Consider the following 16,268-nt stretch of genomic DNA (forward strand, 5'->3'; position numbering starts at 1 on the left):
TGTTGGTCGGGGTCCTCACTGTGCAGAATGGCCTCCCACTGCTCCAAATTGGGATTAGGAAGTTTATCGATAAATGGATTTAATTGGCATGTCCACACCATGTGAAAAGCCGTAGCTATTTCTCCACAGTGTGTAAAGCGAGGGGTACCATTGGTGGAGTTTAAATGGTGTAACGAGAGTGTCTGTCTGCAGCCGCCGGAGGGTGTGCTCTTCTGCCTTGTCTAGAGTTTTGTGAGGTCATGGCGTCGGTCGGCCTACATCTCGACGCTCGTGCTGCTCGCGTTTTGCAAGCAAGAGACGAGCAGCGGCTATAACACGTGCCGTAAGTTCGCAGCGCGGGCGGCGTGTGTGCCATATCAGAAAATAAACGTTTCTCACTCACTGTATCTTCCCCGCAACTCGCGTGTATATCCACCACCCTGTATAACGCGCTGCCGTTACTCTGCGGAAAGAGGGCCTTTTGCGCATTCCCCACACACGGCAGAGCCTAATTCGAAAGCAGCGTCTGTGGAACACTTCGACGCAGCTTGCCGGCTCTTTTTATGGCACAGCTTATCTATCTCCTATGGCTTCTTTGCAGGAAGGGCCGACGTTGTTAAAATTCCACGGTTCTCATTCCACAATATCTCAAGCACGTGAAAGTGAGCGCGTTCGTGACGCGGTGCCGCCACTTGGGAGAATTTGACGTGGAAAAAAAACAACCAAAGGGTGTCAGCTCAAGTGGGCGATGTCTCCGAGTATAATTAATTATCCCTCTTTTTAATTCTCCGGCCCAATACGTCGCGCTGTGGGAAAAAAAAAAAAAAAAAAAAAACGTTGATGCTTTTTTCACGACTGTACTAATTTGGCGCTTTTCCATTCATTCATTTCTTTTTTTTTTTTTTTGTAATAGTGTTTTTACTCGACTATTTTCGATGACGAAGCCTTACTAAAGCTCCGCAAAGTTTTTGTAGGTTTCTTTTTCTTTTTTTGCACACTTTCGACGTCCGTGTCTATTTTGTCGTCTACACGCCGTATCGACGTCCTTGGCTATTTTGACGCTGGACTGACTTTTTATAGCGATAGCAATACAGTTCCGGCCCGTAGCGTCGTCCCGGGAAGGGCCACCGTTTGACCTTCAACAGCGGCGAAGAACGCTCGGTCACCGGTAGCTAATGCCTTCTCTCCACATTCGGTTCAGCAGCATTGAACCCTTCACATGTACATGTGGGTTTGCAGCTTAAACTCTTGCGTCATACTCAGGATGAGCTTAAGTGTCCCCAATAATGTATAGCACTTTACAATGATAGGGCGTGATAGGGGAATAATGTAGCAGGAAAAAGAAGCTTCCGCCGTTGTTATCGCAATTCAACTAGGGTTAACCACAGTTAAATCACAACTAATTATTTGGTTCTAACTAGTTACAACACATCAACGAAATTTTGCACACAGACATTTCTCACCCTATACCTCATACAGCCATTCCATTTACTCGTCAATCAATTTCTCGACAATAGCGGTGCGACGCCCTCCGCGCACACACAAATTTTGTCTAGAGGGTGGATTAGTTCAAAGAGGTTCAAGGAGAGAGAGAGGATTAAGCCGCACCGCCACAAATCCGTCCGAGTGTGCATCCTTCAGTGCCAGCGACCTCAAATCGTGACAAAGGAAAAGCGAGCCCAAGAGAAGAAATGCACCGGCGGCCGCGAACGGCGGGGGGTACGAATTAAAAGAACAAAGAAATGACAACGAAAATGCATTCCTCGGCGCCGACCCAGATAGTAGCGCAAGAGAAGGGAGGGAGAAGGCGGCAGAAAAGCCCGCGCGCAACCTTTTCGCCTTGAAAAGGGGCACCTTGCAACGCCGGCGAAAGCGGAGCAACGGGAACCGTGTCACCACCGACGACACGTCGGCGAGGCTCGCGTTTTTTACAACTCCGTCACGAGCGCCAAGCGAAGGGAACACGAAGAGACGATCCCAAGGGAAAAAACAAAATGGAGACGAGGAGATGCTACGCACATTGTTCGCCCGCAGACTACGGAGTGCTTCGGAGACCACGGGGTACAGGACCACGACGACACGGTTCTCCAGCTAGATGAGCGCCGAAATGCGATCTCCGAGGCCATCCCGCTGGTGTGACCGACGCTAAAAGCGCGCCAAAACCACCACACTGCGCTTAAGAATGGGTGCAGAAAGCGCCGGCGCGCGGTCACGAACCAGAAAAACGGCACAGATTGGTTGGCCAGCCGACACGGGGGGCAGGAGGGAGACCGTGCGAAGCAGATTCACCGGAGAGTGGCCTCGAAGATGGCCACCACGGTAAAGACGACAGAGGCGGGACATCCATCCCCCACCTATGGCGAGATGCCGCAAAAATGTCGGTCGCGTCTGCGGGAGCAATTGTAAATGCTACTTCCTGTTTGTCTAAAACACGCACTGCAGAAACTCGAACACGCAGGAGAAATGTCCAATCATCCTTACCGACCGGCCTCTCTGCCGAGCCACGGTGACACACCAGCGTCGAGGCACCCTACTCCTGAGGCACCACCGACACGCCACACGGCGTCGGCAAGAACCATGACGGCGAAGACGTGGGCGCACGCGGCACGCGAGGCGGGAGTACCGTCACGGGCTGTCAGACGCAGCGGTGACTTCCGTTTTGTCCGTTGTACTCTTCATCTGTTATTAACCTCGCCAGTGTGGGCACGAATAAAAAAAAAATAATTATGCATCGCCTGGCCGGTCCGGAGTCGTTCGTTTCCCCGTGGTCTCACTGAAGCACGCCTTTCGTTTTGTGGCCGCTTCTTTCATCAACCACCGCGCACTCATCAAAGCGAATGGAATGATTTATAGGAGAACGAAATGTAAGCTCTTTACAGCACAACGAACCCGCAAAAAGACATCAGAGAGACCGCGCGTGTGAAAGAGCGAAGACGGTAGAGAAAAATAAAAGTATTCCTTCAATGGGAGCCACAGTTGACTCCATGCTAATGAGGCTTCTTTCCCTTCACGCTTGTGTCACCTATGGGCCCAGCCGGCAGTTGCCAGATGCGCGCGTCCCGCAAGACTCGACCGAAGCGTTCGCGAAGGAAAAACCTGCACCTGTCCGCGGAGAAGAGGGCCAGCAGAGGTGTTGCTGTGCCAGCACACGGCTTTCCGCCGGCACCACGCTGAAACCAGTGCAGCACACCCGAACCACACGAAGCAAGCCTAGACGCAACGGCTTGCCGACATGGCGCGGGCCAACTAGTCATGCCAACACTGACATCTTTTTTCTTCACGTTGTGCAGCAAAGGAGCATTTAGAAACAATCGGGAGCATTCAGTCTCCTCAGCTTCAAGCACAAAAATAAAAATACAGGGAGGGGAGGGGGGTGCGCAGAACTAAGCCATTTCTCATGCGTATGTATAGCTCAAGAAAACATACGTTCATCATCATCAGCCTGACTATATAACCACTGCAGGGCAAAGGCCTCTCCCGCATTCCTCCAATTAACCCGGTCCTGTGCTAGCTGCATCCACTTGACTCCTGCGAACTTCTTGACCTCATCCGCCCACCTAACTTTCTGCCGCCCCCTGCTACGCTTTCCTTCCCTTGGAATCCAATTGGTTATCCTCTCTTCGCACTACATGTCCTGCCCATGCCCATTTCTTCTTCTTAATTTCCACTAGAATGTCAGTAACTTGAAGTATCTCTCTGACCCACTCTGCACGCTTCCTATCTCTTAACATTGTACCCCTACCATTTTTCGTTCCATAGCCCCCTGCGTTGTCCTGAACTTAAGCAGAACCCTCTTCGTTAGCCTCCACGTTTCAGCCCCATAGGTGAGTACAGGCAAGATGCAACTGTTGTATACTTTCCTCTTGAGCGATACCGATAAGCTGCTAGTCACAATCTGCTAGTGCTTGCCAGATGCACTCCATTACATCTTATTCTCCTTGCTATTTCCCTTTCACGGCCCGGATCTACTGTTAGTACCTGTCCTAAGTAGACATATTAGACTGCAGTTCCTTCCCCAAGGCTGTTGAACATTACCTTAGTCTTCTGCATATTGATTTTCAAGGCTACCTTTCTACATTTCCTGTCTAGGTCATCACTCATTCTTTGCAGTTCATCCCCAGAGTTACTTAGCAAAGCAATGCCGTCAGCAAATCGCAGTTTACTGAGGTATATTATCTCTGACCCTTATCTCTGACTGCTCCCGTGCCAAGTCTCTGAATACTTCCTCTAAGCAAGCTGTGAATAGTACTGGGGAGATCGTGCCTCCTTGCCTAACACCTTTCTTTATGGGAATTGTGTTACTTTATGCAGAACTATGGTTGCTGTGCAGCCACTATATATATATATATATATATATATATATATATATATATATATATATATATATATCCCAGCACCTTCACGTACGGCTCGTCAACCCCCTGATTTCGCAATGCCTGCATCACCGCCGAGGTTTCTACTGAGTCAGATGCTTTTTCGTAATCAATGAATGTATGTATATGGTCTGGTTATATTCCGAGCCTTTTTCTATCACCTGGTTGATAGCACGGATATGATCGATAGTAGAGTATCCTTTTTAAAATCTGCTTCATCTTTTGCTTGGTTGCAGTCTAAAGTTGACCTGATTCTATTAGCGATTACTTTGGTAAATACCTTATACGTAACAGACAGTAAGCAGACTGGTTTATTGTTCAGGTCCTTAGCGTCCCATTTCTTATGAATTAAGATAATGTTTGCTTTCTTCCACTGTTCCGGTACCGTCGATGAGACGAGGCACTGCGTATACAGGATGGCCAGCTTTCCTAGCACGATACACCCCCCTACTTTCCAAATATATAGTTACCTGATCCCCCCCAGCTGCTCGCCCCCTTTTCATAGTTTCTAACGCTTTCTTAACCTCGCCCTTCGTCACTGGCGGAACGTCTGACTACTTTTCCAGTCTCATTATTGTCCTGAATACTTTGGCTACTATAGAGATCTTATCAGTATAGAACTCCTCGGCTACTTTGACTATCTTGTCCATATTCGTGATGACGTTGCCTGCCTTGTCCTTGGGCGCACACATCTGATTTTTGACGATGGCCAATTTCTTCTTCACCGCTTTAAGGTGTCCCCGTTCTTTACAACATGCTCAAATTTCTCCATGTCATACTTGCACATATCGACCACCTTGCGCCTATTGATTACCTTTGATCTCTCTGTCAGTTCTATCCGTTCTTTTGGGTTGGATGCTTTCACACGTTGGCGTTTCTTAATCAAATCTTTCGTCTCCTTAGACAGCTTACCGGTATCGCCTCCATATATCCTACCGCCTGCTTCTACAGCGCACTCAGCAATGATATCTCTGAAATTATTGTCCGCTGGTTCTAGGCTAATGTCGTCATCCTCAGTTCGAGCTGAATATCTATTCTGTAGCCAGATCCTGAACGCTTCTGCCCTCCCCCTCACTGATACGTTCCATTACCGCGTGACGCAAAACTGGCCGCCGTTTAGCTAGCTTTGTCAAAGCCGCAGCTTCAGCCCCACTCAGCCTTCTAGCTCCAAGAAAGGCGTACGTACGCATGCCCGCTGGTTAACTGATCAGTCCAAGGAACGATCTGCTCGGAGGAAGTGAAGGCGTTTGCGGCACAGCCGGCCGCTGTTGTGCCGGACAAGGTTCACAGGAGCTTGCACACAGTGACAAGAGTTCAAGACCCCTGCAGTCCCAAGTTCATATGTGCAGCAAAAGATTACTGGATCATTTACTTGCAAATGAATACAGCGACAAATGAATGAGTTGAGAACTTGAGACATGATTTGAACACTCGATGTTTCTTGGAGCTAATAATGGAAACAAGGTTCAACGCACTGATTTCTGTTCGGCGAACTTTCACTTTAACAAACCTTGTCCTAAGGTTCCGTGAAGTGCGTGCAAGTGAAGTTTCACTGTACAGTGCTCCAATTTTCTCGTCTATATACTATTTCGGGGGGGGGGGGGGGGGGGGGTGAAATGCTAAGAATTAATCGTAACAGGGACCGCGCACTCACGCCAACAGCGTGCGTTGTTTTCTGTCTTTGTCTAGTCAGATGTACAGCTAAAGTACACGAATCCTGGGACGTGTCAGTCAACTCCAATTGACGTAGCTCGGGCCGGGCACGCAATCTCGGCAGTCGATCAGGGGTCATATAACTTCACGTCCAACGGAAGAAAATAAGTACGCCTCAAGTACGCTGCTCTCCCCGCGCGCGAGGCACAGAGCCGCCAATGCGATCGCCAAGCGCGACACAGAAAAGGGGCAGCCGAATAATCTCATTCCCAGAACGTGACGAGAGGTGCCCGCATGCGCGACCAGCCACACAACTGAAGTGGTCGGCAGCGCCCGGTGAATGAGACGCCCGACCAGGGTGGAGCGAAGGAAGCAGCTCAAAAACGCAAGCGGACAAGAATAGGGCCAATTAAAGGAACTAGCGAGGAGGCAAGATGAGGCAGCAGACGAGGAGAGGGAGAGAATATGGCGCAACAGACCACGACGACGAACACGCACCGGCAGCTTGCAGAGCTAGCTGAAGGCAGGCAGGTTGCTCGCCCGGGCCCCCGCCCTCGCCCGCGGAGCAGAACGATGAGCCCCACGGAGGAAAAGAAAACAACGAAACGGAAAAAAAGGTACAGAAGAGAGGCATTGGGGAGGGGGTTTGTGAGAGAGGCTACCGCTCCGCTCGCCCAGGTTCGCGGGCGGCCCTCGGCGCACAGACAGGAAAGCACTTTAACCTCGGCCAAGGCCACTCAACGTCAGCCTCCTTCCCCTCCCTCTTCACTACCGCCTCTGCACAAGCCGCGGTGCGATGCACTTCAAAGCATCGAAGAAGAAAAGAAGCGAAAAAGAAGCCAGCCGCCACACCGCGCCCTCATGCTCGCCAGCTACCCGCGTCGCTTCTCCCTCTCCCTTTACAAGAAGGAGAGAGATTCGCCGAATCGGTGGCAAGAGAGAAAGCGTCCAAGATGGCGACCACCGCCAACGAAGCGAGACGGCGACGAAGAAGCACGCACGAGGCACGCGACGCGTGGCTTTGCCAACTTGCCAAGCTGCCGCTGCAAGACGCGGAGCGGGCACCGACTTCGAATAACAGTTTGCCGCGGAACGAATAGGCAAGCGCAACCGTATCGCAGCACGTGCTGGCTTCAAAAGCCGGCCGCCTCGATTCGACGGCAGCGAACAGACGGACGACATTAGCAGTGGAGGTAAAAAGAGTCCACCGAGAGAGAAACAAAGGCCGTTCAACGACCTCCCCTAGCCCCCGTCACGCGTCAGCCTCCGCAGGTTTCCAAACACTGTCACAGTTAAAACGACGAGGCCACGCTTGTTCCATGTGGGACAGAGAAGAGCACCGGGTAAATGTCTACCGTACAGGGCTCGTTCAAAGTACAACACTTGGGCCGCCTCGTCGTCGCATTGGCATATCGAGGTTTGAAAACTCGGCGCCGAATGAACGATCAGTCGGAGCCAGCCGAGCTTAGACGGCCGAGACGGCACGAACGGGCAGGTGCCGAGTTTGTTTCCTTTCCCGTGTCTACTGCAGACCGTGACAGCCCCCCCGTCTAAGCATTCCAAAGGTCACAAAGTGCCTGGCCGGTCAGCCCTGGTCAGCAAAAAGCTTACTATGCAGAAAGCGCGCGGGGGCCACGTTTTCAAATGACGCGTCTGTCAAGAGTTCTCGGGGCGACGAACTGAACAGTGTCAACACAGACTCACGACTGCCTCGCAACGACCACGAGTTCACGAGCCAACGCCCACCAGGGAAACAGTTGCCAAGAGCTCGATCATTGTCCCAGTTACTGCCAGGTTTAGCTCCGAATGACAACACGCGAGCGACCAGGCGCTTCAGCGAACCACAACACACGAGAAACAACCGTGCAAGTGCGGACCGCGGAGACCACCGACGAAGCTCGGCAGACACTGATCCCATTCGAGTTCCCGCGCAAACGGCCCCCGGGAAAAACGGATTCCCAAGAATGGACGCTGCTCAGCGCGACCACAAATAGAAGAAGCGGTTCCTATTCGCAGTAGCGACGACAAGAGCGCGCGGTCCCGGAGGCGAAAACCGGACGAGGATCATGCGGCAGGGAGCATGCTAATGAACTGTCGTCGGGCGTCGCTGCTTCCCACCGCTCCGGACACGCATTATACAATGCCGCGAATCATTACAACTCTCCGCACGTATTGGCGGTGTGTGTGCGTGACCGAGCGCTCGCGGTTTCCCTTCATTTCGCAAACAACCGGAAGCCCCGCGGGAGCAGCAGTGTCAGACACGGGAGAACTGGGAGAACCGTGCGCGGGCTAAATCGGCACGGAATACGCGGACTCATTGGCAAACTGAGGAAGGCGAGCTACACAGGTAATCGTTTCCAGAACCCTTCTTGACACCTCTCCGTTCCAAGAGGTAGTTTGAAGCGGACTTATTCCGTCAAAGATTGTTTGAAAGCCATATTTGTCTAGCTGTAACGCTTCTCCGGCGAGGGCTAAGGCAGCATACAATGCTGTAACTACGTGTCTGGTTTCGTGGAACGCGCGCTCTCACGTTCGTAAACATGTCCGTTGTGCTCGCAGGACTGTTTCGAACCTACTGTCCGCAGTACTGCGATCCTACAGCAGCCGCTCCTGCTTGAGCGTCGCGCGTCAACGAGCAGCGCCGAAAGGCATGCATTCTTTTCCCCTCTGCTTATCGCACCGACGCCAGCCCCCGATCTCTCGTGAGCGAGTAGTTCGCCGAGGGTCACGGTGTCGACGACGGCGGACAGAAGGAACGCGCCACGACAGGAAGCCACCCGCCTCGCGGGAATCGCAAGGCCAGTCAGTAGCAGCAGCCTGCGGCGCTTCGCCGCAACGAACAGTAAAAAAAGCGGGAACGAAAGAATGCGCTGCCACGGAATCTGTGACCGATTTTATTCAAGCCGGTGTGAAGCCACGTTAGTTGCACCAGTATGGTCAAAGCGACACTGAAACCGGAAAGAGGACGGGCGCCCGCAATGACCCCATGACATGACCGCCGAAGTCCTCTACCCGTCCGCGATCGAAAAATGACATGGAAGGCCGGCCGCCCGCCGGCAGTGGAACCCTCGGCAGACAGCACAATGACCGGCTTTTCCAGGCGGGAGGAGGGAAGGACGGGGGAGAGAGAGTCGCCGCACGCAGCAGGTGACGGTGAGGGCACCAAAGCCGGTCAACAACCACGCGGTGTCGGCCAAAAAGCGCAAAGGAAACATAACAAACGCGAGCCGGCGGCGGGACAAAACAGGGAGGGGACAGGAAAGGAGGGAGCACCAACCAGAGAGGACAAAAAAAAAAAAAAAGAAGCGTCGTGGCAGCCGCGACACACTCACCATTTTTGTTGCGAACTTTCCGTTCCTCTCTCCACACTTTCGCAGAAGGCCTGGCAGCAGCAGCAGGGAGTAGCCGACAGAAAGGGAATGCCTTCCTCGCCTAATCCGTTTTTTCTTACTTTCTTTTTGTTCGCCCAACGTATCACCACCAACAGAACCGACGTCGCACGCTCACGCACAACACCCGCGCAGCACCCGAAAAAAATAAAATAATACGACGATGACAATCTTTCGGAGCTGTTCCCAGAAGACCAAAATAAATGCAGAGAAGCCACCCACGCGGACGGGTGCTGTAGCTGCGTCGTCTGCTGCTCCGTTCAATACTCCCCGGCTTGTCCGTTCAGCTGCTGTGGAGCTCCCTCTCCGAGCCAAAAGGGTTGGGTTCGGTTGGCCCCAGGCCGCAACGGTTCCTCCCACGGACACAAACGGGCCCCGACAAAGAAAGCAAAACAGGCTAACTACGTCTCGGCTTTCTTCTTTGCTCCACCGGCGAAAACGGGAGGAAAGTTTTTCTCCAAACGCGGGCGCCCCGAGCGCACACAAGGGAGCTGGAACGAGGTATGCTGCCGGAATTGAACGGCGGTAAAGACTTGCGCTCCGAATAAACGACTCGGCACACCTGCAGCGCTCAAGGTCACGAAGGGGTGGACCTTTTTCTTCTTCCTGTCTTCTACGAGCACCTGAAGGAACGGCGCGGGACTGGAGCGCCTTTTTCTGAACACGTTGTAACGTTCCACAAACTCCGAAGAAACTGGGTCTGCAGTTAGTAGGCGATAAAAAAACAGTCTCAGTAATAAATATCACGACACATACAAAAAACACACACCACACGGGAACACCAAGAGAAACACCGGGATCACTTATTGCAGCAAGATTGCACCGTCGACTCTCGATATGGTGAAGGGAGTCGAAGGCGCTATCTCCTCGAGGTATGTAACAAAAAACGTCGGTGGGTTACGGACGAGTTCGCTTCGAAGTAGATAATCCGAGCCTTGAGTGATGAAAAAAAGACTTGTCCAGACTGTGCGGTGCAAGTCCAACGTCGATCCTCACGAGTGCGATGAGGGCTTCTCACAAGGGTGTAGGGCGGCGGGAAAAGAGGGAACCGGCGACGCAAGAAGGATGCTTGGGCGCACACTTGACAAGTCGCAACACGTGAAGGAGCCACGCGCGAGGGACTGCCGCAGGGCTCGCGCAGCCCGAGGTCGAAAGCGTGCAGGGTCGAAGAATGACAACCGGCGCAGAGAGAAAACGACTGCGGATAGGGAAAGAAATGGCGGCGGACAGGGACAGGAAAGAAAAAGGAGTGCCGTCCGAGAAGTCGGACTGAGCTTGTGACCGAAGTGACTTAAAGAAGGGGGTGACCTAGGAGAAACAAGTGTGACAGCGACAGAAGGGGGTGGAAAAAAAAAGAGCCGCCAGAGCAGCAAAGTGCTTGGCTGGCGCGCGGCAGGAGGAACGGAGCCGAGCAGACGAAAGTGTGCGCCCGCGCGGAGCGCGTCCGGTCTAGAGGGTAGTGCCGACGTGAGCGCCGCGCGGCGCCGACTCGGAGCGCCTCCCAAAGAAAAATAAACAGGAGAAAAGAAATTAAGCGAGTAAAGCAAAAGAGCGCCGAAACGGCGCTCCACTAGCCTCGACGACAGGTGCTGCGCGCCGTTCAACGGAACGCCCTCACCCTCTTCTTCCTCCTCGCATCTTGAAGAGAGTCACGCTTTCTCCATCACGGGAGAAGAGCAGCGCACGCAGGAACACGGTCGGCCGAGCCGCGCCATTGGACGAGCGCAGAACGCATCGACGTCACGTGACGCACAGCGTACGCGCGAACATGCGCGCGACAAAAGAAAAGAAAATGGCGGCTGCGATCACTGCTGCTGCAACAAGCGCGCGCGCGCGGGCACGATGCGGCGCGTCCGGCGCGGAACTATGCGCGCCAGCGCCGATTACTTCGTGCCGGTCGGGAGAGGACGACCGATTCTTTTTCTTGCCGTCGTTATCGCGGTGCAGGACCGCCGCCTTCGCTCGGCCGAGCTGCCCGGCGTCGGCGGCCCTCATCCTCTCCCAACGTCATTCAAAAGCCGCATAGCAGGCGGAGGGGAAGGGGACGCACAACCTTGAAGCAGCCGCGAAATGACGGCTTCTCTCGACGATGCGTCCCCCTTCTTCCCATCCCCCTGTGCAGCGGCGCTCTTTGCTGCTCCGTGCCGGGGGGCTGCTTTTTTTCTGTTGTTTTCTCTGCTTCCTTCGCTGGGCAGACTCGTCCCGTTCCGCTCCACACGCCGCCGCTCGCAAAGAAACCAAACAAGCGGGGTCCCAGGAATGCGAAGAGAGCGGCCGCCGCAGCACCATCATAGGAGAGAGAGAAGAAGCCTGTTTCGCCGCTCCGGAGGAGAAAACGCCGCCCCGTCTCCAAAAGCACTTGTTGCCGTCACAGGCACGGCGACGGCGTAGCAGGCCAGCGACAGGGCCCAGCCATCCTTCCATCAGCGCCGACGAGTCACGGAGCGACCGCCTCGACACGACGATGCGTCCAGTCGTGTTTCGTGCTTGCGCGCGTGACGGGGACAGTCGCATCTGGATGGAGAGCGGGCCAACGAAAGCGACCCCCCCCCCCCCCCCCCCCCTCCAACGGAGCAGCCCTAATTACAAGGGCCATTCCAGAAATGGAGAGGGAACGACGGCTATGGATTCCAGCCCCCTTTCCACATATCTCGCCTCTTCGTTTGATCACTCGACTTCTCTCCGCGTCTGGAAGATGTTTTCACATCGCATCCTTGAAGGCTCTCTCCCAGGATTCCATTGTTAGCTGCGTGACCCTCCGCTGTCATTCTGAACCACTCTTCGCGCAGCAAAAGGCAGTTCGCGATCTGGGATCTTTCTCCGATAAATAGATCATGGTTCACTATCGCCTTCAGCAGCCGAAACGATGAAGCAAGAAAAGTCATAAGCTAATGAGAAGCCCTGTGCAGCGGAGATAAAACGTGGCGTTATCGACACTGCCACAAGTCATTCCACATGCTGAGGGAACTTCGTGAGTGGTAAGGCCTGCTGCAGAAATGTGTCGCCGAGAAAATAAAGCTAGAAAAGAGCCGGGACAAGAACACACCGCCGAGACCAAAATGAAAAAAAAAAAAAAAAAAAAAAAAAAAAAAAAAAAAAAAAAAGCTCCCAGATCGCCAGGCCCCAAAGGATGCGACGGGTGGTGCCAAGATACGCCATCTCCGGTACTCGAGAGCCGCCTTATGTACTCGAGATGGACGCAAAGTTTTTCGGAAAAGCAGATTATGCGTGTGGGGTAGGGTTGGTTCACTGAGCGCTGCTGGCTAGTGCGCTATGAATAAAAAATAGCGTTCAAAAAGACAGGGGGCCTCGTGTCCATGTGTCATCTTGCTTTCGTGTCGTTTCAATGCGACGACTTTAGGGGAGGGGCACTTTGAATGCGAAAACTGCAAAGTGCGTGAATCCTCGGGGCGATAATGGCAACACCGGCTATAGCGAAACAATGGATACAATAAAACATTAAAGCAAATTGGCAATGACAACTCGGTGACGGCGGACGGTGACCGAGTTATACTGATGAAGGTTCAGCGAGATTACACGCAGGGTTTCGTAACAGGTCATGTTAGAGCACTGTTTTTGCGGGCATTTTTAAAAGCTGCTGCATTCAAAGAGCTCCTAAACAGGTCTCAAACGTGCACTGCTATAGCATAGTGTGCGGGCTTCATTTCGGCTCTATCGAAACCCGGCCACGACCAAATCCGCATCCTCTCGATCAAGAGCCGTCCAACACCCAAACCAATTAGCTGATATGCGATATGGCGGCATTTCGCAGTAAATTATTGGCACCTGGTTCGTTTCACCGTCTTTTCTTCTCGGCGGTGACAGTACCACAGAGTACCGGGAACAATTTAAAGAACCGGGAGATCTTACGCGCGAATAGGCTAATGGTAGAGATTATGTCAAAATACACAGATCACGGGTTAATTCGTTTAGCACAGCACGTGGGAGCAGAGCCGAAGCTGGGGTGGAATAATACAGCGATTCTATTCCATCGAAAACGATTCCGTGCCGTCACTCTCTCTGCCATCGATCGACCAAATTTTGAATATGTGCATAATGAAATTGCGTCGCACGTCACAGGAAATTTATTATAAATCTTACTGCTACTACCGCCTTAGAAAATTAAATTTCTTAAACAATAAACTCGTTTTACGGGCATTTGTTAAAAAAAAAAAAAAACAAGGCAAAGGGCATGCCTGTTACTATTTCACTGGCTATTTTAGTGAAAAGTCAGGCATTGGCGTAATGGCACGCAGTTTTGTCGTCATCGCCGGTGGAATGGAATCGATCGATTTTGGCATCGTTATACTATTCAACCCCTGGATGATCACGTTTTGAGCACAAGCAGCGCAGTGCTACATATATGCATACATATAGCGATTCGAAAGCTGAATAACCCGTGACCCCCGAAACGACGAGAGATTTCGACGCAAGGAGGCGCAACAGGCGGAGACAATTTCGCAATCAGCGGGATCGATTATCTGAGGAACGTGTCGGCAGCGGCAAGATTGACGGGACGGCCGTGTGTCGCTGCCCCTGGTCAGATAGCTTCTCGAGAAACGGCTGTCACCGCAGCGCGGTCCTTTAGCGCGACCCGCCGCTATTTGCGGATGAGCCAAGAACCGTCGGGCGCGAAAAAAACATCTGTCCGCGCTGGCAGAGAGGAGTCCTTCTCAGAGAAAGAAAGCGTCCGAGAAAAAGCTCACCCGCGAATAGCCAATGTCAGTGACCGCGGTTTCATTTCCCGGACGAAATCTCCACGGACACGTGAGCGTCTTGTGCATCCATTTTTTTTTTTTACCCCCTCTTTTTGAAGAAAGTAGCGGGCACAAAAACGCCGCGCCTATATTTAGGCTTCCTGACACGAGCTTTCCGCACCAACCTCCACGCATTAGTAAACGGCAAGGTAAGTTAGCGAATCTTCACTATCTACTCTTTCCTACTTCCTTCCTTCAGGCGGGCAAGAAATCTGGCGACACGGTTTCGCCTCAAATTTTTCTCTTTTCGAGGAAGGCGCGAAAGGCGCACGTCAGACGCACTCCAGGCGGCCGCGGCAGGGATTCCCGCGCGAAACGCCTTTACTGTGCAGGCTTGAAATTCGGTGCGCTCAGATGTAAGTTATCGGCCAGACACCAACTTTGCCGGTCAGAGCGCGGAGACAAGTCGACGTATTGAGTGCCCGTTTCCACCACCACGATCACGGACCATCCCTTCGGCGCACGGAAAGCCTTACAAAAACCTGGCAGCACAGAGAGACGCGACGGAGGCGAGCACAGTAACCACGGCGTCGTTTGCGCTTATCGATAATTCCCCACAACGCTGCCTCCACTACACTGCAAGGATGCTCTTGCGACCGGTTCGAAAGAGTAGAAGGTGTCACCGTGTTTAGGCTATTCCCGAGAAAATCTACTCTCTAATCCGCTGCACACGGAGTTCCGCCACGACTGGCGTGTTCCGTCAACATGACTGACTAATCAATCATGATACTTATGATTTGATTAGTCAGTCCGGGATAGTCATAGTCATGGGTACAGTATGATGACCGAGCAGCAAGAGAAATGATTGAGGCAGAAAACATCGCAGATGGTAAAGAAACATGCACACTTCCCTAATACTTCAAGCGAAGGGATTTTTTTTTTTTTTAGGGGGGGGGAGAAGGTGATATTTAATGTTACGCGACGGGTCTGGTTGTCCATTTTCTATCACTGTGTATATAAAGGCATGCTTCATGAATAAAGCCTCAGTTGTCAGTTAAGCGCAATGTGTGAGTCTTTCTATCTGTCCGTGTTTCTAGCGTTAATATAAGGAGCCCTGCCTTTCTCAAGCGTCTTGAGAAAGACAGGGCTCCTGCCGAAACGTCGAATGCAAGAAAGGCGTTCACTTTATAACACTAAGCCAACTGAAGATACGTGTCCGCAGCATTCCGACCATTGCTCGCCGGTACAAGAAGGCGCATCGCTTCTCGCGTTGCCGGAGCACGTGTCTCCAACACGACGACTGCGGGGCTCCGTCCGCTCCTCGGAGGAGAACACAAACCGAGCATCGAGACAAAGCCGCATGTCAGCTGTATATATCGGAGGCTAAGCGGCAACGGACAGCGGGGCAATCTGGCGTCCTGTGCCGCCTGCCCTCTAGCTGCGTGCCGCAACGGCTGTGTTCTTCGCTGGCGAAGCCGGGAGGAAGGGATGGAAAAATAAACCGTCGTCGTCCGCACAGCGGCCCACGGGCCCCGTGGCGTGTAAATACGGCCCCCAGAACCAGATGAGGAGAACGACGGGGAAACAACGCGGCGGGAGCAGAAATGCCGGCCGGCGCGAACGCAAACCGCCGCGAGCTCAGGGTCTGGGCACCGAATCGGCCGTCAAAACAAACACAGTAGGCGCGCACTGCACTGGCGAAGAAGGAACGCTGCAGACTGGTCGGTAGCGGGCGCCCACACACCAAATCGCGGCTCCTGAAGCACACCGATATCGAGACGAGGGAAAGGGGCGGAGTGTTATCTTTTAACTAGTGTTTCTTAACGTACCTCTCCTGTAGTAACGGTACACGTCGTGACAAGTTTTATTTAAAGGAACACATACAACTAATATTTATCTCTATTTATAGACTGCAACAAACGCAGTGGTTACAACTTACGACTCCGTACAGGCTACTAAAAGGAAGGAAAACAAAAGTCATATCATTTATCTATTTCGTTATTTTCTATTTACTGCAACGCTAAAGCCAGCCTACCGGAACCGCCAAGAGCTAGATCAGAGGCTAACCGACTGGCCCGTCGCATTCACACTGGAGACTCGCGAAGGTCGCGCGACAGAGTTTCATCGATCAGAGACAAACGCCGATCGCCACCGGGTGTTGGCACCGGCATGCGACT

The 16,268-nt window shown here is 52.7% G+C and overlaps 1 protein-coding gene across 8 annotated transcripts in view; it reads right to left on the reverse strand.

The window, feature by feature from the left end:
- Positions 1 to 16,268, reverse strand: part of heph (polypyrimidine tract-binding protein 1 heph) — a 134,686-nt gene that overhangs the window by 50,368 nt on the left and 68,050 nt on the right. The window contains exon 1 of one of the 8 annotated variants that reach the window (XM_084576345.1): positions 9,338 to 10,820. The exons of the other annotated variants lie outside the window; for them this stretch is intronic. Coding sequence (XP_084432471.1) covers positions 9,338 to 9,340 — 3 coding nt within the window. The 5' untranslated portion in view covers positions 9,341 to 10,820. Of the gene's footprint in view, positions 1 to 9,337; positions 10,821 to 16,268 lie in introns of those variants that run through there. 8 annotated transcript variants of the gene reach the window in all.

This window comes from Amblyomma maculatum, chromosome 8, assembly GCF_055883805.1.
Source record: "Amblyomma maculatum isolate TAMU_Amacu chromosome 8, ASM5588380v1, whole genome shotgun sequence".
Taxonomy (NCBI): domain Eukaryota; kingdom Metazoa; phylum Arthropoda; class Arachnida; order Ixodida; family Ixodidae; genus Amblyomma; species Amblyomma maculatum.